At 44.9% G+C, this 26,255-nt stretch overlaps 3 protein-coding genes and 1 pseudogene across 4 annotated transcripts; 2 read left to right on the top strand and 2 right to left on the bottom strand.

Moving 5' to 3' along the window:
- Positions 785-7,632, top strand: LOC8057728 (probable sodium-coupled neutral amino acid transporter 6). Of its 2 annotated transcripts, none has more exons than XM_021457084.1 (5): positions 785-1,382; positions 1,474-1,626; positions 6,217-6,420; positions 6,528-6,993; positions 7,084-7,632. In XM_021457084.1, exons 1-5 carry the CDS (start codon positions 965-967, stop codon positions 7,232-7,234), a joined length of 1,392 nt encoding a protein of 463 aa, XP_021312759.1. In that variant the 5' UTR covers positions 785-964; the 3' UTR covers positions 7,235-7,632. The 2 variants fall into 2 exon arrangements, with proteins under 2 accessions (XP_021312759.1, XP_002458697.2); XM_002458652.2 differs by lacking the exons at positions 785-1,382; positions 1,474-1,626 and adding exons at positions 3,440-5,743; positions 5,850-6,002.
- LOC110434080 lies at positions 2,482-5,193 on the bottom strand (annotated as a pseudogene).
- LOC8085409 (succinate dehydrogenase subunit 5, mitochondrial) lies at positions 8,185-11,745 on the bottom strand. Its single transcript, XM_002456517.2, has 4 exons — positions 11,494-11,745; positions 10,109-10,413; positions 9,843-10,028; positions 8,185-8,564 (listed from the first exon to the last, which is right to left on the bottom strand). Exons 1-4 carry the CDS (start codon positions 11,630-11,632, stop codon positions 8,508-8,510), a joined length of 687 nt encoding a protein of 228 aa, XP_002456562.1. The 5' UTR covers positions 11,633-11,745; the 3' UTR covers positions 8,185-8,507.
- LOC8085408 (vacuolar protein sorting-associated protein 27) lies at positions 13,593-18,633 on the top strand. The gene is made up of 9 exons (XM_002458651.2): positions 13,593-13,896; positions 14,750-14,828; positions 14,964-15,062; positions 15,884-15,997; positions 16,501-16,649; positions 16,736-16,817; positions 16,909-16,994; positions 17,160-17,384; positions 17,465-18,633. The coding sequence occupies exons 1-9, from the start codon at positions 13,748-13,750 to the stop codon at positions 18,363-18,365; spliced, it is 1,884 nt and encodes a 627-aa protein (XP_002458696.2). The 5' UTR covers positions 13,593-13,747; the 3' UTR covers positions 18,366-18,633.

Raw genomic sequence — 26,255 nt, 5'->3', positions numbered from 1 at the left:
TAGCCAAAGTGTCATTTGCTGCTGCAGGCATATAAGCCGAAACGCAAGTAATGGGCAATGGCTGGCCGGGCAAAAGCTCGTGCCGCCGTCACTGCTTGTGTGCTAAGGCCTTGTTTAGGCCTTGTTTACTTCCCAGAAAATTTTGCAAAATTTTTCACATTCTCCGTCACATCGAATCTTTAGACGCATGCATGGAGTATTAAATATAGACGAAAATAAAAACTAATTACACAGTTTGGTCGAAATTGACGAGACGAATCTTTTGAGTCTAGTTAGTCCATGATTAGATAATATTTGTCAAATACAAACGAAAGTGCTACAGTGTCCATTTCCCAAAATTTTTCGGAACTAAACAAGGCCTTAGCTCACCCAAAAAACAAAAAGTTTTCAAGATTCCCCGTCACATCGAATCTTGCGACATATGCATGAAGCATTAAATATAGACGAAAGCAAAAACTAATTACACAGTTTAGCTGGAAATCGCGAGACGAATCTTTTGATCCTAGTTAGTCCATAATTAGATAATATTTGTCACAAACAAACGAAAGTGCTACAGTACCGAAATCTGAAATCTTTTCGAAACTAAACAAGACCTAATTGCTAAACAAGTCCCGCTTCACCGTATCATCGCGAAAGGCGAACCCAAGCCGCGTTCCCGTCCAGGTACACCACAGCATGGTCGAGCCCACGGAGGCCACTAGCACCTCCAAGGCTCCAACTCAATCATACCCACCTGGCCACCTCGCTTGTCGTGTCGAAGATCTCCCACACGGAATGACGAAACTACACCCCCTCCACCAGTAACGATCTCTCCGTAGCCTTCCTCGCCCCGGAAGAGTAAAACGGTCATTTTCACAGCTGGGACCTGGCGCGTGCTATTTTAAGTACTTTTATTTATACTGGTTTCCGGCCGTCCGTCGACCGTCGACGAGCGCTACCCACACGCCCGAGAACACCTGCGAGAATGACGCCGCCGCCGGCGAGCACAGGCAAGCGCGCCGGCGACAGCGCGATAGACGACGAGCCGCTGCTGCCGGAGTTCTCGGCGGGTGGCCACGGCGGCGGCGGGGCGTCGGTCTCCGGCGCCGTGTTCAACGTGTCGACGAGCATCGTCGGCGCCGGCATCATGTCGATCCCGGCAGCAATGCGTGTGCTCGGGGTGGTCCCGGCGCTGTTCCTCATCGCCGCCGTCGCCGCGCTCGCCGACGTCTCCGTGGAGTTCATGCTGCGGTACACGGGGTGGGCGGCCGGAAGCAAGAAGCAGGCCCCGTCGTACGCGGGGATCATGGGCGACGCCTTCGGCCGCGCCGGCGCCGCCGTGCTCAACGTCTTCATCGCCTTCACCACCACGGGCACGCTCGTCGTCTACCTCATCATCATCGGTGAGATACACTAGCTCGCTCTAGTAGCTTCAGGTCGAGAATTCAGGTCGAATCGATTGTGATAATTTGTGCGTGGTGCGGCCGGCCGCAGGGGACGTGATGTCTGGGAGCGCCGGCGGAGGCGACGAGCACGCCGGGGTGCTGCAGGAGCTGTTCGGCCCGCAGTGGTGGACGGGGAGGCAGTTCGTGCTGCTCGTCACCGCCGTCTTCCTTCTGCTGCCGCTCGTGCTCCGCCGCCGTGTCGGTAAGTTCACATCTCAGTTGCCGGCATGGTTGAAAAAAACTCAGAGCAATAGTTCAGTTGAGATTGTGTGGCAGCCATGCATTAGGGGCACTGCCCAATCTGATTTTTTTATCAGTGCCCAATCTGATTTAATATTACAAAAATGACCTTACACTGGCGATATGATGATAAAGCGGTAGTATAAACGCATGTGGACTTGGATCTGACCCTAAATTTTTAAATTAAATAGCAGTTTGGTAGGCGGGCCATGATGATGAAGATATGATGGTATCACTTGAACTGCTAGTGTATGAGTTCCGACGTGCAGGCCGTGGCCACAATATTATTATTCTTGTTCATTTTGATATATATTTTCTTAGGAGGACGGGTTAAGTAGCACTACTACACAACTGTTTAACCATGACGGGTACTTTACGTTTACCGCAACGGACATTGGCGTCCGCCACGAATGAAAGGTCACGGTTAATCGTGGCCTCACCGTGGCGGACGCCTGTGCCCGCTGCGGAAAATGGATTTACCGCAGCGGGCAACATAAGGTGTCCGTTGTGGTTAATCCCATTAACCGCAGCAGACACCTTATATAGCTCGTCGCGGTTAATGATTTAAAAAAACAAAAAAAACTGGACAGGCCCGCCGAGCCCATCCAGGCTGTTGCCGCCGCCGCCGCCAGGGAAAACCCTAGCGCCGCCGGTCCAGGGTTGTCGCGGTCGTCGTCCATGGATCTACTCTAATCCACCTTCTCAAATCTGGCTCGTGGCGGCTCCTTCACCGGATCTGGAAAGAGAGAAAGAAGAACAGTGAGATGAGTGAAAAAAGAGAGGAGGACGGGAGGAAGAGGAAGAGGAGCGGCATACCTCATGTCGACACAAAGGGGATCCATGTCTTGGTGCCTTCCCCGTCGTGGATCCGGGCTCCATCCGCGGCGCCGTGCTCCGTCCGCGCCGCCCGAGGAGGTGGGCAGAGCGAGGAGTGGTAGTAGAGCAAGGCGAGGATGAGGAGGAGCATGAAGGCGACGCCGACGGGGGAGCCTCCCACGCGGTGGACGGTGTCGGGGAACCTACCGAAGACGGGGAGGAGGAGCAGACCCACGGGGCTCAACAGCTCCGCCACGGGCCTCCATCAGCGCCTCGTCGCCGTCGCCCAGGAACAGCGGGGCCGCCACCACCACCGCCAGCTGCAGGCCGTGAGGCACTAAATTGAATAATCACCGCTAGCAGCAGCAGCAGGTAGAGACCTTATATATTTGAGCTTCAAAATTTACTGTGACGGGCATGATAGGTTGCCCGCTGCGGTAAATCGATTTACCGTAGATTTTTCGTGGCGGATGTATTAAGATGTCCGCTGCGGTAAATCGATTTACCGTAGCGGGTAAAAGTGTCCGTCGCAGTTAATTAAAAGTGTCCGCTGCGGTAAATCGCACGATTTATAGCAGCGGGCAAAAAAACACCCGTCACGGAGTGAACAGTAGCAACGTCACAGAAGTTCGTTTCTGTAGTAGTGTAGTTGACATTATTGGCTAGCTGGAACGCCTCTCTAATAGCTTAGCTAAAATTAGTTACTAAATTTTATTATTTAGATCTTTTATAAAATAGAAAAACTTTCTACAGTTGCTATTTTACAAAGTCAAATATCCGACGCTTGGTTCTTCTTATTTTACTCCCTCCGTCCCCAAAACAATGTCGTTTTTAACCTTTAGACATCTTATTTGACTATCCGTCTTATTCAATTTTTTGTCTAAATATCACCTATTTTGTTATGACTTATTTTATTCTCAAGTATACTTTAATAATTGTTTAATTATTTTATAATTTATAGATTTTTTTAAATAAAACGAACGGTCAAACACAATGTAAGTTAAAAACGTCATCTTTTTTAAAATGTACGGAGTACACAATTAATTAAATAGCATATCTATTGGAACCTACCTTTTGTGAAATAGAAAACAAATTGCGCATCTAAACAGAAAACCCCAACAACAAACAAACATAATATCCCAAAAAGAAGCGATCCTCTCACTTGACGCGTGCACTGCTATAGATGTGCGTACATTTTTTCTTCTACCTTTTCTTGCTCGGGTCTTCTTCCTTAGGGGCCCTAGCCGGCCAGACCCGCCACCGCACACCTCGACCGCCACCCAAGCCACCGGCGACCTCACCATCCACCTACCGCCTCCGTCGAACGAACCCGTCGTCATTCCCTAATCCCAATCCGAGAGTGTTCATCGGTGCCTCGTCCCCGCTGCTGGCACCACACATATAATTATCTCTTCGCTCGCTCATCGACAACGTCGTCGCACCTAGGCCCCTCCTAAGCCACCCGCCGTCCATGGATGGTCACAAAATCTGAAACCCTATCTGCCGTCTCGTCCATATCGCCCTGGCCACGAAGACCTCTCGCTGGCTAGCTGTTCTGCCAGCCTCGCCCCCTTCCTCAGTTCTGGCCACAGGTTCGTCGTATTCACCACTTCAGTTAGCTGTCCACGCACGCCCAATATATAGTGATTAAAACAGGAAATAAAAAGAGAAAGACATTACACAGCTTTCACTGATCTTCTCACTGTGCGCCAAGGTGTCGTGAAACTCTCTCCAACGCCCTTCACGCGCAGCTCTTTTTCCCTTCTCCTTGAGCAGAAATGTTCCCTCTGTGGCACTACTATAGTAGAAATCCAATATTAGCAAATGGCACTAAGCACCTCATGGTCATGGGACGGGAAAGATCATCAAATGTTACATAAATTCAGAACAAGCTAGCATATCCAGCGATTTAAAATGAGGCAGTCGCCATGACGAGCATTTGTTGGCACGATCAATTTTGCATGCCAGGTGGTCAAAACTCAATAATGAGTGCCAATAGTATTGATCGCACCCTGCTTGTTTTGGCTGATAAACTATGACAGAAAGTATTGTTTGCTGATTTATTATGAGAGATAAACACTGAGGGAACAAGCACAGTTCTAACTAACTGTGCAGTACAGTGCATGATCATCTTATGGCTCGGCTTTCAAGGTTGCTGAGATGTGAGATTGATGCCTAATTGGCATGCCAAGTTCCAAATATGACCAACCTTCTTTCAGGAGTGGAGTTCTACTTGTTTTCTGTGCTAAAGCCGAAACTCTGGGAGTCTTGGTCACGTGGGTCACGCCCAGGCAAAATAATTGAAGCAAAATGCAACAAGCCAAAATAGGGGACATAGTCACATAATCATACTCGTCTAAAAAAATCACATAATCATACTCCTATTGCTTGCACTTGCACGGCACTACATAACCACAGCAGGCTAATATTATTATATTGTACTCTCTCCGTTTTATAAATAAACACAATTCGTCTAGATGAGTCTAGATATGTGTAGTGTCCAGATTTATTGTTAAAATTATATTTTTTGGATCGAGGGAGTACTTCCTCGTTCTACGGTAGTACCAATTAACAATTCTTAGAAAATACGGGCCACATGACATGACCAGCTAACGACAACCCCAGGCCCACTTGCCAGCGGGTTGTACTGTGCAGAGGGCAGCATGCAGCACGTGTATGACTCAGCTCTTATCCCAACGCCAGTCCACCCCATCGTTTTCTCGCCACTTCGCCACGTTTACACGCTCTCGAGCCGCAGAATCCCAGACATACGCGCGCGCACCAAATAGTCCCAGCACCAGCAGAGCTTCACTCCTCTTCTATCCCTCCCACTGAAACCATGGTGTCCAAGAACCCGCCGTTCTCAGCTATGCCCAGCGCCGGCTGTGACAACGCGACAGCGGAGGGGGCCGCCCTGCTGCTGCCGGAGCACGCCGGGGACGTCGTCGACGCCCCGCGCGGGGGCGGCTCCGCTTCGGTTCTTGGCGCGGTGTTCAACGTGTCGACGAGCGTGGTGGGCGCCGGGATCATGTCGATCCCGGCGGCCATGCGCGTGCTGGGCGTGGCGCCGGCGCTGGCGCTGATCGCCGGCGTCGCCGTCCTTGCCAACGCCGCCGTCGACTTCATGCTCCGGTACACCCGCGGCGCGCCGTCGTACGCTGCCCTGATGGACGACGCGTTCGGCCGCGCCGGTGCCAAGCTGCTCAACGCGTTCATCGCCTTCAACGGCTTCGGCACACTCACCGTCTACCTCAACATCATCGGTAACGCCACGAGCCCCACACGGCCATGCCAGTGCTAGCGTGCGAGACTGTTCCGGCCGGTGCGAGTGACCAGGTGCCATGCCATTGCCATGCTGTCGCCGTGCAGGGGACGTGATGTCGGGCGCGGCGACCGGCGGGGTGGAGGCGCACTCGGGGGTGCTGCAGGAGTGGTTCGGAAGCCATTGGTGGACCAGCCGGGAGGTGGTGCTGGTGGCAGCCGCGGCGATTCTCCTGCCTCTCGTGCTCCGGAAGCGTGTCGGTACGTACGAGCGGTACATCGATGCGAAATTGCGAATTGTGCAGAACGTGGAACAGCTTGGCTGATTCCGGCGTCGCGACTTCCCACCGTGCAAAATTTAAAAGAAATTCATCAGAAGATTGTTGCCTTATTGGAAACTGAGTTGCCAATGGGTATATGTAAAGATCTGTCAGGTGTTTATCCATGGTATTCACCAGCTTGTTTCAACATGCAGATTCGCTGAGGTTCACGTCGGCCATCTCCATCCTACTGGCGGTGGTGTTCATGCTCATCAGCTTGGGGATCGCGCTATACGCGCTCTTCAAGGGCACCGCGACCATGCCGCGGATGCTCCCGGACTTCTCCAGGCTCTCCTCGCCGTTCGAGCTCTTCACCGCCGTCCCCGTCATCGTCGTCGCCTTCACCTTCCACTTCAACGGTACCGGTTCCTTCTGCAACCACCATGCACGCAGAATGTCGTTGCATGCCTGACACGCGCTGCTCGACTTTGTCTCACTCGAACGTCGCTGGCAACTGATGATGCAGTGCACCCGATCCGCGCGGAGCTGAGCAAGACGTCGGACATGAAGACGGCCGTGCGCATCTCCCTCGTGCTCTGCGCCGCCATCTACGCCGCCGTGGGATTCTTCGGGTACCTCCTGTTCGGGGACGCCACCATGGCCGACGTGCTCGCCAACTTCGACCGCAGCTCCGGGGCCGGCGTCCCGCAGGCGCTCAACGACGCGGCGCGCCTCAGCTACGCGCTGCACCTCGTGCTCGTGTTCCCGCTCCTCCTCTTCTCGCTCCGGGTCAACGTCGACGAGCTCCTCTTCCCGGGCCGCCGGCCGCTCGCCGCCGACACGCGCCGGTTCGTGTCCCTGACGGTCGTGCTCATGGCGGTGCTCTACGCGCTGGCAATCGCCATCCCCAGCATCTGGACGCTCTTCGAGTACTCCGGGTCCACGTTCGCGGTCACCATCTCGTTGATCTTCCCTGGCGCCATAGTTCTCAGGTACGACGGCCAATTTCTGAACCACCTTTTGCATTGTCAATGCTATGCTATGCTAGCTTAGAATCTAATTAACACTCGATTTTTCTGAAGGGATGTTCATGGAATAGCGAAGCGCAAGGACAAGGCATTGGCGGCAACGATGATCGTTCTGGCAGTGGTCACCAGCAGCATCGCCATTGCCTCGAACATCATGAGCTCCATCAGTGACAAAGTCAGAGGAGGTGATGTATCTAGCAGATGATGGCTCAGATCAGATCAAAATGCTGTTATTGTTTGCAGGCCAACCGCTTCACGATTGTTGCTCGTGTCATGCTCATGCGTTCCTCTTGGGTATTCCTTCGGTATTTCTTCCTTGCAGCGAGATTTGCTTCGACCCATGAGACGCAAGTTTAGCCTGTGCCCCTCTCATGTTGTAGATGTTTGTGAGGAGATACGTAGGTAGATGGCTGTGAGGAAAATTACCAGGTGGCCAATGTTGTATACTTGTATTGGTGATACATTACTGTGTAAAATAGAAATCAATGAGCTTTTCTTTTTCTGGGTTGCATATAATTCCAGGCCGCTTGTTAACCGTCTCCCTTGTATGCACCTGTCTTGTAACTTACTACCGTGAGTAAAGGCACCTTGTCGATGAACAAATAATTGCCCTAATATTTATAGCGTACAATCTATGGCCTTGTTTAGTTCCTAAAAAATTTTGCAAAATTTTTCAGATTTCCAGTCACATCGAATCTTTAGACACATGCATGAAGTACTAAATGTAGACAAAAATAAAAACTAATTGCACAGTTTGGTCGGAATTGACGAGACAAATATTTTGAGCCTAGTTAGTCCATGATTGAATAATATTTGTCAAATACAAACGAAAGAGCTACAGTGTCCATTTTGCAAAATATTTTAGAACTAAACAAGGCCTATATCTAAAAAATGAGCAAATTTACACATATTCATATAGCATACAATCTGTTGTCTCCCTTATATGCACCATGCATGTCATGGATTGACCTATCAGCTTATTGTGGGTCTTGGGATTTAACAAAAGGTCTAATGAAACTCAGATTATTATTCAATATAAGTAAACGTTAAATCTCATTTTTCACATCATTTTAATTAGTACATTTTATATTTAAGTGATTGGAAAAGGTCTAAATTTAACATGCTAAACTCACTAGTTAATGAATAGCAATCACATATTGAGATTGTTAAACCCTTGCATAAAAGAATGGCAGGTCACTGTATTTTTGCAATGCTGAAGGAAGTTGAGTAGCGAGGGAAGGCATATGATCAGTGCTTCATGAACAAAGTATACAATTCACAACAGTCGAACAAGAAATCAGGCGAAATAACAGAATTGACAGGTTTCACGCATATGAAACACATTCTTATTACAGACACAAAGACGGCAGTATCTGGAGTTACTTGAAGTGCACAGCTGCTTGACGATCTCATTGTTATTGCCATGGTAGCTACAAAGGGGTTTCCATGGTTCTGATGTCTGATCTGCAGACTTCCCATCATGCCCTTAGCTCAACATAGGAACCCGAGATCCCTGAGGTGCCAATCAGGGAGATCTGCAGTAGAACAAGTAAATTATGAGTACGGAGTCCTAAATATATGCTATTTCACCAGCTTCAGTTGTGATTGTGACACAACAAGCAGGCTCGATGTGTATCAAAATGGGAACATAATTCCATACATGCTATGAGGCTGAGCAGGACATAATTCATTTTCATCATCAGAAAACAATCTGATGGAAAAAAAATGAAGGAGAAGGTACATTTTCATAGTAATAACGACATTGGACCAGAACATCCTTTCCCCATAAATGGTACACTATGATTATGTGCACAAGGTGTTCGAAAAGGCACACTCATGTGATTCTTATAAAGCTGCTTGCCTGCAAGCAATGCCGTGAGCAAAAAAGATCATGGAGGAAGACTAGACAATATTGGCCACAAATCAGCCCAAATGCATGCTTGTTTTGCTGGTTTATGGTGAAAGTTGGAGAAAAAGGGACAATGTTTACCAAATTGAAATAACAAAAATTACCCTGAACCAATAAAGCAAATCTAAATCACATATCACCAATTCCAAAATGTCTGATATACTTTTTCTCAAAATCCTACCCGCAGGGAGGATTGACATTAGCTTGTCCCTGGTGGTAGGCTGGTAGCAAAACAACCAGTTGCTGTCACCTCGTCACAGACAGAAGGGGTGCCATATTTGGTACTTCAGATTTCACATGCAAAGTGCAATTGGATCCAATTTATGGTACCAAGAGTTCTATCACATACATGACAAACTAATTTAACAATCCTTGCCAGATCTTGCAATGACATTCAGCGCATGAACACTTACAGCAAGACAAAAGCTATGGGTCGGTTGTTACGTATAATTTGCTTTATTTTCTTTGAACCAAGTGAAATACAATCAATATCAAGGTTTAGGATCCCACTAGCAACTGAAGAATTAACACCAGTTTCTGGAAATCATGGGCTTCCACATGGTACAGAAAATAATGGATGGATGGTTGAGGAAAATACAGATTCAAGTTTTTAATAGATTTTCTTGGGATAGGCAAAAGACCAAGCATGGTAAATTCAATGATACAAAAATCAGTCAAGCAATAAACATGATAAAATTCTATTAAAAATGCAGCAACACTGCATATGGAACAAAAACTGAACATAGTCTTAAAAGGAACTATGGCACAGTTGGAGAAACTTCTACAAACATCAAGAATCACAAAAGTATCAGGCAGCATATTTCTAATTTTCTACAGCATAAGACGATAGACGATACTTTAGTAAAACTGTACCACAGGGACAAGTAACATTCAGAAGACATACCTTTCCCCACTCGGAACCTATGCCACTGCATCTCATTTTGAGGTGTATCATTTTTGTCCCCAACTCAGTCTCCACCTTCTTTCTTAGATAATTTTCCTCAGGGCCAAAGGACTCCAGATATGTCATGTAGCGATTATATGCAGCTTTAACAGCATCTTCAATATAACCAGGTAAGGGACCCACATTCTGCAAAAGATTTGTCTTGATCAGACTGATATAAGCACCCCAAAAAAATACATGAGGAAGCAGAGATAACAAATACTGACTTCGCCAGTCAGGCCGCAAAGATCATCAAGAGCCATTCTTAGGGTAACCAAGGTTCCACTAAATTCTTCACATGCCTCAGCTGCACGAAATACATTTTTCAAAGCCTCTTGACCAGCCTTATCATTGGTGGCTTTAGATTCTGCTTTCTTTGCTTCTTCTATGAGAGAATCTGGAAGTTCATTCCAACTAGCAGCCAACAAATCCTTAAATGCAGCTTCTATCTCTGGATCAGATATTGCAGGCAAGTGTTTTTCATTTGAACTGAAGAAGCGCCTCGGTTTCCATGAGATAGGATTGTTCCCACCTGAGCTTATAACATGGACAAGCTAATTAAGATGAGAAGTTTTAAGTGAAGTGCAGTATTAGAATCACATCATAATGAAAACAAACAAGGCATTTGAGTCTTCTAGCATTTTCCCAAATATATAAACACAAATCAAAGAAAAAAATTCCACAACTCAAACGATTTCACATAAAATAATTTAATCTCGTTAAAGTAAGTTTTATCACTTTGAATACTCTTTAACCATTTCTCTCACAGAACTCAGCGCACATTTTATTAGAATGAAAGATCAGTATTAACCAAGTATATAAGATGGAAAAGGCAACCTTTATAACCCCCTTTTAGTTAATGACTATATCCCTAAGTTCATGATTAAGAACACTATATATTGGAATAGAACCATTGGGGTTCAAAAGCCCCCCCCCCCCCTCCCTCCCTCCCCCATCCACATGAAAAAAATACAAGATGTCCCTTATTCCCTTCCACCTTCACTCAAACCAACCCTCCTTGCAGCCACAGCACAGGATGGGCCAACCCTAAACAGTCACAATCTCATGGCACCCCTGACCCCATGCGTGAAAACATAAATAATGATATGTTGTTGCTGACTTCCTGAAGCCCGTGTACTCAGACAAAGGCTAGACAACCTTTTGTCTAGTTGCTTCATATAAGCAAAGGCCTCATTGTCAAGTAACCGACGTTCTAGCTTTCAAGCAACATCACTCGAAATGCATGTGTTCAATCAATAAGAAAGTGAGTCCATTCAATAGTTTGATTGGACATCACCCTAGAAAGAAACGCTCTAGGACCACACATTTCACATCTGAGCAGGTGTCCAGGCAACTCTCTATCTTCACGTTGATGTAACTCTGAGCTAGAGTATGTCAACTCCAGTCAATCATAAACTCTCGCATAGTAACGCCCTTCCTACGGTGTAATAGCTTCTGGCCTTGCAATAAATCTCCCCACTAGCATCAACCTCGAATTTTAATCTCCCTAGTAATTAGGGCAACCATATCTAGGAGAATCCCGCCCCGGAGGATCCTAACCAGGAATCAACCCGGAAGATCAGTCGAATCAAAGGGACGTGGGGAGGAGTACCTGATAGCGCGGCGATCGGGCGCGTGAGCGGCGCCACCCCGGCGGTGGGCCGGGAAGCAGCGGACAGAGCCGATGACGCTGCCGGGGCGAGGCGCAGAAGCCGGCGTGCGGCGGAGGAGCGGAGGGCGGCGGCGGCCATCGCCGTGGTCAGAGAGATCGCCGCGAGATGGAGGGTGAGGTGCTCTTGCGAACTTGCGTGGGGTCGATCAGTCGATGGCGATGGACGGGTACTGCTGTCGTTCTCGGGCTTTGCGGCTGGGCCCTAGTCCTCGAACAAAGTTCAATTGGGCTGGTCCAGCGTTTTTTTTACTCGGAGTGGCCTTGTTTATTCTCCGTCACATCGAATTTTACAGTATATGCATGGAGCATTAAATATAGATAAAAATAAAAACTAATTGCACAGTTTGTCTGTAAATCGTAAGACGAATCTTATAAGTTTAGTTACTCCATGATTGAACAATGTTTGTCAAATAAAAACTAAAGTGCTATATGATTGAGCTCGTTCGCTGCAGCAGCTGCTCGATTCGAAAAAGGAAAGAAACAAAAAAAACAGCAGCTGCTACTTGCACAGTTTATCCAAATCACTGTTTATCCAAGATGTACCTGATGTACGTGTATCGCAAATCAAAAGTTGCTCTTCCTTTGTCAACGTTTTTTTTCTTGTCTTTGGAAGCATGAGGTAGTCATGTTCGTTTCTGCCGAATGTATTAGTCATTGAATAATATTTTTTTCATAATAAATCAACAAATAATATTTTTAGCTATGATTTTTAAAACAAACGAACAAACTCAAAATCACTCTATTTCTAACCTGACATTTAGAGTTTATTTGGCAGAACTCCTCACGATGAGCTTTCCTAGAGTAGGCAGAGCCGTTTTGAAGAAGTTATAATTTATGGCTTCGCCAAAACGACTTCGGTTTCTCTACTTTTTATTTAAAAACGACTTTTTTAAAGAAACCAGAACCGGAGCCGAGAGGACCCTGCATCCTTAGTCGTCGTAACAAACTATACCAATCCTAATGTCACATGAATAAATTCTGTTCATTAGCAGGAAGCTTTCGCAGCTGCCCGCTCCAAGGAGTGGTTAGCTGTTGCACCCTTGCATTGGAGTTGGAGGGCAACACTATTTTAAATTCGATGATCCTGTCATCCATGACCATGGACCTCACCAGCCCGAATGGATATACTAATATACACAACACCTCGACGATGCTCCAAAATGAATCGTCCAATCACAACAAACAAAGAACTAGCGCACCGGTTTTAAGGTTCTTACTAGGCCCTGTTAAAAAGGAATAATCAATATAAGACGAGTTTTAGTAGGAGTTTCGAGAGTTTTATAGCATTGAATAATTTGATATGGCATGTGGAATAGATGAAGAAGGAGATAATAAATGTTTTATGGGATAAACTAAGTTTTATAGGGATGAAACTCGCTTACGCTAAGAAATTAAACTCTCCATTAAAACTAGCCTAAGAAATCAAAAGAGTATTGAAGAATGATATCTTTGGATCGTTGACAATTCGTACTTTATTTTGATAAAAAAAGTAAAATCTAACTACTTTAGAACTACTAGTAATAAATCGTCATAAATAGAGGGCTCAATATTTTTATGGTCAACTTTCTATGTTTTCACTGAATTGGGCATATAGAAAATTAGCGCAAAGAAAGGCGGTGCTTACCACGTAATTTCACCGTGGGATGAACAATGTAAGGCCTTGTTTACATAAGTTTTTAGATTTTGATACGGTAGCATTTCCGTTTTTATTTGACAAACATTATCCAATCATGGAGTAGGTAGGCTTAAAAGATTTGTCTCATGATCTATAGACAATCTGTGTAATTAGTTTTTGTTTTTATCTATATTTAATGCTCTATGTATGTGCTGCAAGATTCGATGTGACGAGAAATCTTAAAAAGTTTTTAGTTTTTTTGATAAACTAAACAAGGCCTTACCTAGTTTGACCAACTATAAGCGCTCGTTCTCGGTACAGGGCCCACCTGTCAGTAGGGAGGCATATCACGAGGGCTTGACAGCTAAGCGCCCCTCCTCTGCGCCTCACGACGGTTGATATTGATATATGGAAAAGTCTGCTTCCGCAGAGCTGCCTTAACGGCCCCTGATTTTTCGCAAACCTCGTTGCTAATAACGGCGCCGGTGGGCGGAGCCGGTAACTATCACTCGCCCTTCCTCCAATCCACGTCCGGCCGGAACCCTAGCCCTTCCCGCCAGCGGTGGGCGGCGGCTGGCGATGTACCCGTCGGGGGCCATGGTGGGGGCGGCGCCCGCGACGCGGCCGAGCGCGTCGTCGCGGGTGGAGAAGGCCACGAGCCACCTGCTGATGGGGCCCGACTGGGCCGTCAACCTCGAAATCTGCGACATCCTCAACGCCGACGTCTGGTGAGCGCGCTGCCTCTCTCACTCCTCGTCGAGCCGGCGTGGGGAATTTGTAGGGGGTTTCGGTCCTCGCTTTGGCTTTTGTGGGTGTTGCCGGTGCAGCCGCCGTTGTGTTTTGGCCAGAATTTTGTGGGGTTTGACAATTGGATGAGAGGAAATCAGGAGTCTGCTCCGCCATGCATATTCGACGCACAGTAAATTGACCTTAATACTAGATGTTGTTTATTGCCCTTAACTTTAGCCCGTGGCGTGCGTTGGGGAAAAACAATTTAGCTATAGAGCTTGGCTTTTGCCATCTCACATGGTTATTCTTGTAGGTGATGGTCCTTCCAGTTGTGATTTGTGAACTTTACTTGCATATAAACCTGGGAGAACAAGAATATTTGAGAATCTTGTGTAGAAAGGGCATCAAAGTGATAAAATTCACATAGGGCTACAGTTAGGAGTCTAGCATATATTGTTTTTTTTTGGTATGGGAAACTTCCAGTAAGTGTTGCCCTTGTTGAAATGATAAAATGAGTGTATCAATTACCTTGTTATTTTCTTATTACAATTCCATGAGCTGGGTGGAACAAATGATGCTATTGTCTAACTTTACTTCGTAATGATTATTTATGATTAAGACAAACGGTGGCCCCATGCCATTGACATGCAGACAAACTTGAAATTGCGGTTTGTTTTTACCTGTATGGTGCATAGGTTTTGATTTTATACTAAGATTTCATTTAGCCTTTCTGCTTGGAAGAGCCGTAATGGTTTCGTTACACTACCATGACTGGAGAATTTTAAGGTTTATTGGTTCTGGGCTTCTGGTACCTATCAACTTTATCGTACTGATTTTGAACATCTGAATCAGGCAAACAAAGGATGTGGTGAAGGCAGTGAAAAAGAGATTGCAGAACAAGGACCCAAAGGTTCAGTTTTTTGCTTTGACGGTATGTACTTTCATTGTGGCATCATGAAACATGTGAGAATTATTTAATACTTTAATGCACAATAAGAATACAAGCTTTATTTTATTTTATTTTATTTTATTTTATTTTATTCATATCAGTTATAAACTGGTGCAGCTTTTGGAGACAATGATGAAGAACTGTGGTGAATATGTTCAGTTTGAAGTTGCTGAACAGCATGTTCTGCAAGAAATGGTTAAAATTATCCAGAAGAAGGTATATAATTTAATATTCTCCTTCCTTTACTTTTATATTTCCTATTATCCTATATTTTTTTCTTAGTGTACAATTTTTAACCAGATTTTCTTTAATCTTGAACAGTTTCAGTAGCAATTGTATATGTTGAACTAGTTCAGTGCTTAACTGGAGGGCATACTAATTCCCATGAATATTTTGGTCTAAGAACTTTGGATTCTTATTGGTGGTGACACCATCAATTAACTGGTCCTAGAATGTGATTGGATGATTGTTTGTGCCAATTTTGAACTGTGGTTCCAGAACCTCTTATCTTTCCAAAAATCTAATAAATCGAAACAACATAAGATAATGTCCATCATATTGGTGGTGCTGTCATCGTATGCCTTGTTTCTGTTAAATACCACACTAATGAAGTAATGAGTCATTATTAGTATCGGAGTATTAAATACTACAGTAATGAGTCATTATTAGTATCAGAGTGTCAAAGTGGCGAGTTTTTTCATATACATATGCCTACAATTCCATATTCTGCATATACTAGAAAACACCTTTTCCTTTGCAAGTTCTTTTTTCAAAGTCCTTTGCAATGAGAAGCCGTAAACTATTGTTTTGTTGAGTCGAACCATCATTGTTAGAGATTTAGAGCAGCTTCTCCTTCTCTAACTATCACGGCTTACCTTTGTTCCTTTGGGTCATCTGACATGCCCTAGTTTTTGGTTCTGGAAAGATCCGTTTTAATTTATTTGTGTTCTATTCCTATCTTGTTTTCTCACTACCTCTAATAACCTGAAATCCATGTTAGGATTTTAAACAATCTCTCTTTTGGAATTTGCTTTCAGAATGATATGCAGGTAAGGGATAAAATATTATTACTTTTAGACTCTTGGCAAGAGGCATTTGGTGGTCCTGGAAGTAAATACCCACAATATCATTGGGCATATCTTGAAGTAAAGGTATGCAATTGATCTCTGTTTGAAATATCTTTTATGTTAGATATTGTCACCAAGTATTGTTTCCACTGTGCATGGTTTCAGAACCCTGTGTTCAACATCCATCAATAATGAGTGGCATCCCCTTCTTTCTGGCAAATTGATTTTAGCAAGCTACTAAAAAACATGGCACTTGAAAAGAAAATGTCACTCTGTTTCCTTTATTTGAATGCCACTCAAGTTTCTCATTGCTTTCAAGTATATCTTTCTACTTCTCTTTCAATCCCTGCCCTTTTCTCTCATTTCTAGGAGAGAAAGATGGGAAATAAGAAAAGGGAGAGAAAATGATATATTCAAAGCAACAGAGAATTTGAGTGGCATCTTCCCAAGTAGAGTATTGAGTAGCATTTCCCCCTGATCTTTTTTTTTTGGCACAGCCGCAGAGATCCATTTCTGCCTCTCTGTTTTTTTTCTGGAAACAATCCTTTTGGTCGCAACTATCTTTGCTAACTGAAACTTTGCTGCAGGCGACAGGTGTGGTGTTCCCAAAACGTCCTATAGATGCCCCGCCAATATTTACTCCTCCAGCTACACATAATTCTCAGACCTATGGTTCACCCAGATATGCTGCAGGAAGTCTAAGTGACAGAATGTCCTCGGATGTTGAGAATCTGAGGTCATGCCCTTTTCCTTACTAATTTGGCCTTTTCACACTCAATTAACCTGTCTCATGATTTTAGAAGTGTTTTTCTTTGGTTACAGCTTAGGAGATTTTAATAAGATTCGAAATGTGACAGACCTACTGAAGGATATGGTGTATGCTTTAAACCCATCTGATCGAACGGTATGAAAGAATTATCTTCTAATTTATTCTTGCCACCATGTTGTACTCTAATTGATGTGGGTGACTGACCTCTTAAATTTGTTTGACCTAGGCTATTAACGATGAAATTATCACAGATCTTGTGACCGAGTGTCGCTCAAATCAACAAAAGCTTCTGCAGTTTGTCAGTTCATCAGGGTAAATATTTTGCTGTGTAAATATTGTCACTTCTTTCTCTTTGATCTGCAATGGTCTTGCATGGTTCCCATTATTCTTTTATATCCATTGTAGCTTATTGGATCTACATTGCTGTGTCTGCTGTATAGCACGCATGTGACTTTTGTGATATTTGATGCTATCTAGGAATGAACAGTTACTAAAGCAAGGACTGGAGATAAATGATCTCTTACAAAGTGTACTGGCAAAGTATGATGCTGTGGCCTCTGGTGCTCCTTTGGCAGTTGAAGCACCTGTGCGAGAGGCAATCGAGGCTCCTATGGAGGCTCCTGCAGTAAAGCCATCTGCACCCCCAGAACATAATGATAATGTTAACGAAGAGGAAGATGAGTTTGCCCAGCTAGCTCAAAGGTATGTCTGAGCAGCCTGTAGAATGCCAACTTTATTTTCCTGCACAGTATGTTAACGCTTCATGCTTTATGCATCTGCAGGAAAAACAAATCCGTAGTAAGTAGTGACGATGCATCGTCCAGCACTGGGGCGGACCTTGCCCTTGTACCCATTGATCAAGCAGTTTCAGAATCGTCATCTTCTGTTGCAAGCAATGCACTGGTTCTTCTTGATCCTGCTCCCAGTACTAGCACTGAACCAAAAGAGCTGGACATGATCGACCTTCTAAGCCTCACCTTGTGCAGCCCTACTCCTGAAACTTCAACAGATTCTTCAGCACAGGATCAAAATGGACCCCAGCAACCTGCAGTTACACATAATCAAAATGGGCCCCATGAACCTACAGTTACAAATGGGCAACGATATCCTTCTAGTGTGCCACAGTATCCTTCAAACTACCAGCCTCACGCTGCAAGCCAGGGTTATGCTCCACAGAACAGCAACTACGTTGCACCTTGGGCCCAGACTGGAGCATATCCACCTCAGCCTCCAGCATATGCATCTGGCTATGGCTACCCTGCACCACCATGGGTGGCACCTACACAACCTGTTGATTCTAACCCTTTCCTTTCGGTTAATTACCAAGATCCTCGCCCTGCTGCCACTCCTGTTGCTCAACCAGCCACATATGCACCTCCCCCAGCTTCATACCCCCCTTCTTCAATATCTTATACACCATTTGCAGCCCCCCAGTTAATCCAGCATAACAGTCCTGTGGGTTCACCAAGCAATGGGCAGACTGCAAATCAAGCACAACTGAGTGTGAATCATCAACAACCAAAAGATTCTTCGGCAGCATCTACCAGACCATACTACATACCTGATAATCTATTCAGCGATTTGATCGATGTGAAAAGTTTTGGTGGTGGAAATAAGATGGGCGGACCCACTACAATGGGTAGCTCAAATGGTGGTCAGCCTATGATTGGTGGAAAGAAATAGGGTTATTGGTCTATATATATATATATATATATATATATATATAGCTGATGGTGATCGCTAGATGCCTTGTTATTTATTATTACTTGGTCCGGTGTACATTTACTGTATATCACCATTCCCTCTTTTGACAGATTTGGCTGCATTGGTTGATTCGTGGGTGCTACTGTTAAATTTTAACAGAGATGTGGACAATTGCTCATGTACATAAATGATTAATAGCATTGCTCCACTGAGGTGGATGGTTGTGATGAAATCAGTTGGTACTGAATTCTTCTGAATTCTCCTGAAGGTAAAAAAAATCCTGTTATGAGCTTGATTCCCTTCACCAAAGGGCTGACAGGTGAAGACACAGGCTCACACAACCAAGGTATTCTGCAATCTGGATGGTGAGCAGTGACCGTGAAGATTTCAGAAGTCATGCAAAAGAGGCAGGACTTGCTAGTGTTAGCCATGGCCGCTCAATGGGCTGAACTGGGCCACTCTCATTACCAAAGTTAATTTTAGAATCTTTGGTCGACCTAGCCCATGACATGCTGTGCCTATATGGCTATATGTCAGTTGAAATGAAATACCTATACCTAGCAATTACAATTATGGCTCATTTGGCTAGCAAGTTTTTACTAGCAATGCGTGTCTTGTTTTATAAAAGGCGGCAAGAGCTTTGCTGTTTTTTATTAGACGAATAAAAAATAACAATAAAAAATACAACCACTAACACTACTGGTTCCGCCACTAAAACTACTACGGCATGCAGGCCGCCGTGTCCATCCCAACTGAAAGAACACAAACCAAAACCAAAGGAGGAACGCCACAATTGCTACAAGAAAGAAAAAACTACTCCACATGTCCATTTGGATCTGTTGCGTGTTGGTACCGAATAATGTCATCTTTGTAGAGAAGCGCTATTTGACTTGCTTGTAAGGATGTTTACTGAAATGTTCTATTCTGCTCCTTCCAAATGTTCCACCAAAAATATATCATGATACCATCTATCCGTCTCTTTTGTGTCTTGTCGAATTTAGCCCAACATTTATGCCAATATCTATAAATTGATCCTGTCGTGTCAACTGCCGATAGATGCAGCCACTGTTTGAGGTCGAACCAAACATGTGTGAATGGACAGTCTTTACACACAGATGGGTAGGAGTTTCTGGGTCAATACCACAAATGGGATCATTGGACCAATTGCGCTTCTCCAAATTATTGGTCGTGAGTATGTTCTTGTGTAAAAGCGTCCATACAAAGAAACAAAATTTCGGTTCTCTTGCTCTCCAAATTGGTGTTAATTTTAGCTTGCTATAGGAGCCCTCAAACTGTATTTGGTAAGCGCTTCTGGTTGAATATTCTCTGTTTTGTGTCCATTGCCAGCGAATAGAGTCTTCTCTAACTTCATCCAGCTATGTACCTCTCACATATTCCCAAAGTGACACATACCTCCTCTGGAGTTTGCAGCGGTAGAATATGTGTTATCCATCTGTTCTCCTTCATAGCATTGTATACTGATAGTTTCTTCCTCCTTGATTTCCGAAACAGCCTCAGTGCCATGGATCTTGGAGCTTTGCCGTCCGTCCAGGGGGGTGACCAAAAACTCGTTGTCTTCCCGTCACCAATTGAGACAACTGTCGAGGCCACAAAATGCTCATGATTGCATCAGTCACGGGGAAGGTCTAACTCGTTCCATGCTCTTTCTTTGTGTTTCCATTGAAACCAAAGCCATCTCAGTCGTAATGGTGTCGCAAAACATTCTAAATCCAGGATCTCTAAATCCCCTTTTTTTTCTTTGGTCTGCAAGTCATTGGCCAGTTCATGAGTGAATGGCCACCATACACCTTGTGCGGTGTTTCTCCTCTCCACAAAAAGCTCCTTCTTAGCCAATCAATCTTCTGTATCATCCACTTGTGTTTTGGAAAGGCTATTAAGTGGTAAATTGGTTGTGCCTAGAGAACTATTTTGACTAGCCTCTCTCTTTCTGCCATGGAGAGGAGTTTACCTTTCCAACCTAGAAGTCTGGCCCCCTATTTTGTTGATCAATGGCTGCACCTCAATCCTTTGTAGTTTTTGAGTATGGAGGGGGAGCCCTAAGTATTTGCCCAGAAATTTGCAGTTTTGCCAGGAAACTTTTGTAGAAGCTGAGAGACTGCCATGTCGTCACGTCGAATTGGAAATTTCTCTCTGTCTTTGAGATGTTGATTTTGAGGCCTGAGCACTCTCCAAAGAACGTTAGAATCTTGAGTAATTGGTCTAGATCGGTGACTGATGGGTCAGAGAAGATAGCCGCATCATCCGCATAGAGTGAACATCTAAGCTTTGCTGTCTTCGATAAGACCGTTTTGAGGAGATCTCTTTCGGTTGCCACTTCAATAATACATTGAAGAGGGTCTATAGCCAATATAAATAGCAGTGGAGAAATCGGGTCCCCCTGTCTAACCTTCTTGCATGCCTGGTTCCCTTTGTCGGTTTGCCATTTAGCAAGACTTTTAAGGAGGCAGCGCCCAATAAAACCGCTATCCAACCTCTCTATTTGGTGTTGAATCCCAGTGCTTGCATAACCACCAAAAGGAAAGTCCATCCAACCGAGTAGAAAACCTTTGAGATATCTAGTTTAATGAATAGAGCTGGTTTCCTCTTTCAACGAAGTAGTTGTATGACTCTTTGTGAATATATGAAGTTGTCATGGATACACGCGGACACCAACTCATTCATGCATGGAGCAAGTCGGCTTGCTAAAAATTTGGTGATTTTTTTGTCACGCTATTGATCCAGCTGATCGGTCTGTAGTCTGATATTGTTGCAGCCATTTGGTTCTTGGGTAGTAAGACAATATTACCTTCATTTGCTAAGTTCAATCTTGCAATTGGATGGGAGTAGAAGCTCAAAATCGCATGTACTAAGGTTGTGCTTTATAGTCATCCAGCACTTCGATGGCATGTCTTGTCAAAGAATGGTACGCTTAGATGTACTTAGGAAGCGTTTTTACTAGCAATTATGGCGTGTCTTCTCACTTATAAAATTATAAACAGTTTTTCTTTAATTATATTAAAAAAGAGCAACAACATTAAATCCTAAAGATTTGCACTCGGGTAGTTAGATTTACCACAAGAAAAGAGCTGAGCTATGCTTAGTTTGCAAATTCATTGGATGTTCAAATCTCAACACCATATGATCTATATACAAGCATAGACGCACAATCTTAGAAAATGTTTCATTGGATATGTTTAACTATTAATCTGCTAAGACACGCAAGAGTGAAACACAAAGTAGAAGAACAAAAAACGCCTAACTGCTTTTCACCTCCACCTTCCAAAGTCAAGTATGAGACAACTCCACAAAGTCAAGCTAACCATGCCATGAAATTAAGGGTCTGTTTACCAAAGTTTCATAGGAGCTGTTTTTCAGTAGAAAAATAGAGGAGACAAAGTTGCTTTGGAGTGGCTCCTCCTAAATAGCTCCAACTCCTCAGGAGGAGCCTCGCTCAACACCCCCTAAAACTTATATGACGTGCCTAGGCCTAGGTTTTTTCATTGGCTGGAATGGAAGCCAAGGCAGTGTTGCCTTTAGGGCATGTACAACCAGTCTGTAAAGCCGTCTGTATAATTGCAGTTTTGCATAAACATCCCTCATTAATTATGAGAGAGAGCGGCCCTGTCGTCTCACCAAACGCCGAATGTGGCTCGTGCTCCGATGTCATACCGCCGCACCACCTCCTGTTGTATGCAGCGTTGCGAGTTGGCGACGGCTTTGCTGTGATCAACTGTGGCATCCGACTGTTTTTTCGTTCTGAATCTAATTGTTCCTGTATGTTCGTAAGCCATCCACTCTCAATGTTCCCTCTTGGTGTGGGGGTATAAACCCCTATACCCTCACGGGCCGATATGGGCCGCACCATCAGAGGTGGCTTGGCCCACAAGATGAAGACGTGCGGCGCACGACGCTGGTTAGCGTGCACCGCAAAGCTACAAGATATTGTACCAAATAGGATAGTTTACTTGTAACTCTGTCCCTTCACGATATATAAGGAGGGGCAGGGGTTCCCTAGAGGACAAGTCATACACACACATTATTCTCTCAACACAATCCCATACAATCGGACGCAGGACGTAGGTATTACGCCCACACGGCGGCCGAACCTGGATAAAACCTTGTCTGTGTCTTGCGTCACCATCGAGTTCGTAGCTTGTGCACCGTCTACCGACAAACTACTACTGTGGGTATACCCCAAGGTAGACTGCCGACCAGCTTTCGTCGACAGTGGCGCGCCAGGTAGAGGGTGTGCGTACAGCTTCTCAGACGAACAAGATGGCCATCATCTCCGACTTCGCGGCCATGGCGGGCGGCTTCACGTTCACCGTCAGCTTCAACAGCTTCACCGCCACGACCACGGAGGAGGCGTAGATCCGATCTGCGCCAATCACTTCTTCATCGACGTCGGCCGCAGCTTCAACCATGCTGGCTACGACTCCGACTACTCCAGCAACGTCTCCGACCACGCCGATAACGCGTCACTTGCTTCCCTGCAACAAAGGAAGGCAGATCGACGACACCGACCTGCTCGGGCTATCGACCAAATTATTTGGCCTACTTGCTCTGACCACCAGTCGCAATAATAATCGCCACGAAGAACGGCGCTACGACAACAACGACCACCGTTATGACAAGTCGAAAAGCTCGAGGGCCAGACAATTTTGTCGTCACCGACCAGACTTCCGTCCAAAGATAAGTGCACTTCTAATATTTTATTTATTTTTGGCATAATATTTTTTATTATTATCCTTCAAAATAATTTTTTTGGTTAGCCGACTAGTTTTTCTCCTACACGAGCTTTCCAGAGCCGGTACTGTCTCTGACTCCTCCCTACACGTGCACGAGATCCGCCCTCTGCATTCCGGGTGGTCGGCAGTAGCTCTCTGACGTGGCTGACAATCCTACGCGTGCCTAGGTTCCGCACCTCATGCTGATTGTTGGCTAGACCAGAGCTGGTACAAGCTCTAGGGTGAATTAACTACTCGTGCTAATTTTATAACAAAAAATCTAAAACTTATCTCAGTGCTGATTTTTTATCTAGAATTTATTTATACATCATATACTACATATTCTCTATATTTATTTTTCAGGAGTTTGGCCCAGTCAACAAGCTACGCTCGGGGACTCGTCGACTATTCCCTACGCTGTGCTCGGGGACTGCTCCCACCACCGAGCACGTTTACGTTCCCAACCACGTTCGGGGACTTGTCGACTAGTCTCTACGTTGTGCTCGAAGACTGTGCCGACCACCGAGCACGTTTACGTTCCCAACCACGCTCGGGGACTTGTCCACCAGTACATACGCCGTGCTCGGGGATTGTGCTGACCACCGAGCACGTTTACGTTTCCAACTACGCTCGGGGACTTGTCCACCAGTCCATACGTCGTGCTCGGGGATTGTGCTGACCACCGAGCACGTTTACGTTCCCAACCATGCTCGGGGACTGGTCGACCAGTCTCTATGTCGTGCTCGGGGACTGTGCTGACAACCGAGCACGATTACATTCCCAAAACGTGCTCGGAGACTCATCAATCACTCCCTGCGCTGTGCTCGGGACTTGCTTCGATTACTCTCCAACCACAGCTTGGAAATTGCTTTTCTCAGTTATGGATAATTTTAATTTTTTAGACCTTGCTACAAGGCTCATACTTCGCCTTCCAGCAAGCTCGGGGACTACATCGGTACGATGCATCTAGCGATGCATTTCAGTATCAGATTTTCTATGTGGTTTTTTCCTTTTAGACCCTGGCACCACGTGCCTACGTTACCTACTACCAGGCTCGGGGACTAAGTGGGCACACTTCACCTTGCGGTGAATATGCTTGCTTCTTGAAAGTCTGTACTTTTCAGAAAAGTAAAGTGGACACATTTCATCAGGAAAGAAATCTTTTTTGATTAAGAGCACCATGCATTCTTCGAACAACTTGCTTCTTCGATGTCAATGTTGATCAACTGTCTTTTGAGTTGGTTAAAATATCGTTGCAACTGTTTGGGCGACTTTCCTGCTTATTGGAGACGTCAAGCCTCACTGGTCGAAGAAGCTCAAGACGGCGTGTTACATCAAAATACATGGTGCTCGGAGACTAGCTGTGGGGGTATAAACCCATATACCCTCATGGGCCGATATGGGCCGCACCATCAGAGGTGGCTTGGCCCACAAGATGAAGACGTGTGGCGCACGACGCTGGTTAGCGTGCACCGCAAAGCTACAAGATATTGTACGGATAGTTTATTTGTAACTCTGTCTCTTCACGATATATAAGGAGGGGCAGGGGTCCCCTAGAGGACAAGTCATACACACACATTATTCTCTCAACACAATCCAATACAATCAGACGCAGGACGTAGGTATTAAGCCCACACGGCGGCCGAACCTGGATAAAAACCTTGTCTGTGTCTTGCGTCACCATCGAGTTCGTAGCTTATGCACCGTCTACCGACAAACTATTACCGTGGGTATACCTCAAGGTAGACTGCCGACCAGCTTTCGTCGACACTTGGCAGATGTAGTTAAATATTACGTATCAGCTTGTAGACTTATGTTTATAGTTTTAAAAAATATTATTAATGATATTCATCTTATTGATTTGATTTTTTTTCCAAATCAAATAGCAACAAAATGGCATGCACGATTGATCTTGGTTGCATTCAAAATATTTTTCAGTTTGTAGACAGCACAATAGATAGTCCATTGTATGACCTGTGTTTTAAACTGTCTATGTTCGGATTTCAATAACTTACTGTGGGTTGCATGTGCCCTTAGATTCCTAGGATGGCGCAAGGATTTGAGGGCCCAGTGCAGGACCCCCGGTAGGGCCAGGCTCGCAAATCTAAACACTTCTTCCATGGTTATCAGTTTATCGTACATTCATGTTGTAACTACGTTTATAAGTATTATTATCCATTTTTAGCGCAGAATTTATAGCTGTCCACTCCATATATGCTTTCTCCTTATTGTCCTCTGTCATTTCCTTATTTATATATATCTGCATAGCTTCGCAGGAAAAAAAAAGGAACACAAACAACTATTGAGACGATCGTGTTCTTCCGTTTCTTTCAGCCATCGATTTACACACTGTTTTAAATAGAACACAAAGAGCCTGTTTGGTTTCCCTTGCTAGCTACTCTTGAATGACTAATGGAACTAAACTATTTTAGCTTTTTTTAGTTAATGTGTTTAGAACTTTAGCTACTAAAGTGACTAAAATTTAGCTAGCTAAAATTTAGCAAGAGAAACCAAACAGCGCCAAAGTGAAAGTTAGTGTCACCACCTACACGATGAAATGCCGATGAATATGAAAATATCTCCAGGTATCAATGCAAAAGTTCCATTCAAATTTTCAAGAGAAAATCCGGGCCTTATAGAAAATTATGTCCGTTTCCCTCGGTGTCTCAATTATAGCAGCGGCAGCAATGACACATTGACACTCTATTCTGATATTAACGTACGAAATCTGTTCGAATTTTCACTATTATATTCAATCAGATTCGCAAAGAAGTTGCAACTGACACTTGACGCGAGTCAAACGACGACGACGACCATTTTTCTTCCAAGAATATCAGATTTTCTTTTCTTTTGCAAGCACGATGACACTCTGCGGCCGTTACTTCTCTCCTGGCTGAACTACCATTTCTGGACGCCAATTCTGCCACGGGATTAACTCCTGCCAATCTTAGCCGCCGTCTGGCATATGCAGCTCTGGACAGTCCAATCGCTGGAAATTCAAATTCAGAATGTAAACACGAACGCGTGTGAGTAGAATAAATCCAGTTGAAATCGAAATCTTCGATGCCATTTCATTCCCTGCTCCCATATCAAACGAACCTGTGAAGAGGGATTTTCTGAAGTACTCTGAACACCGGCTGCA

This window comes from Sorghum bicolor, chromosome 3 (assembly GCF_000003195.3).
Source record: "Sorghum bicolor cultivar BTx623 chromosome 3, Sorghum_bicolor_NCBIv3, whole genome shotgun sequence".
In the NCBI taxonomy this organism is placed as follows: domain Eukaryota; kingdom Viridiplantae; phylum Streptophyta; class Magnoliopsida; order Poales; family Poaceae; genus Sorghum; species Sorghum bicolor.
This window is presented reverse-complemented; position numbering and strand designations above follow the sequence as displayed.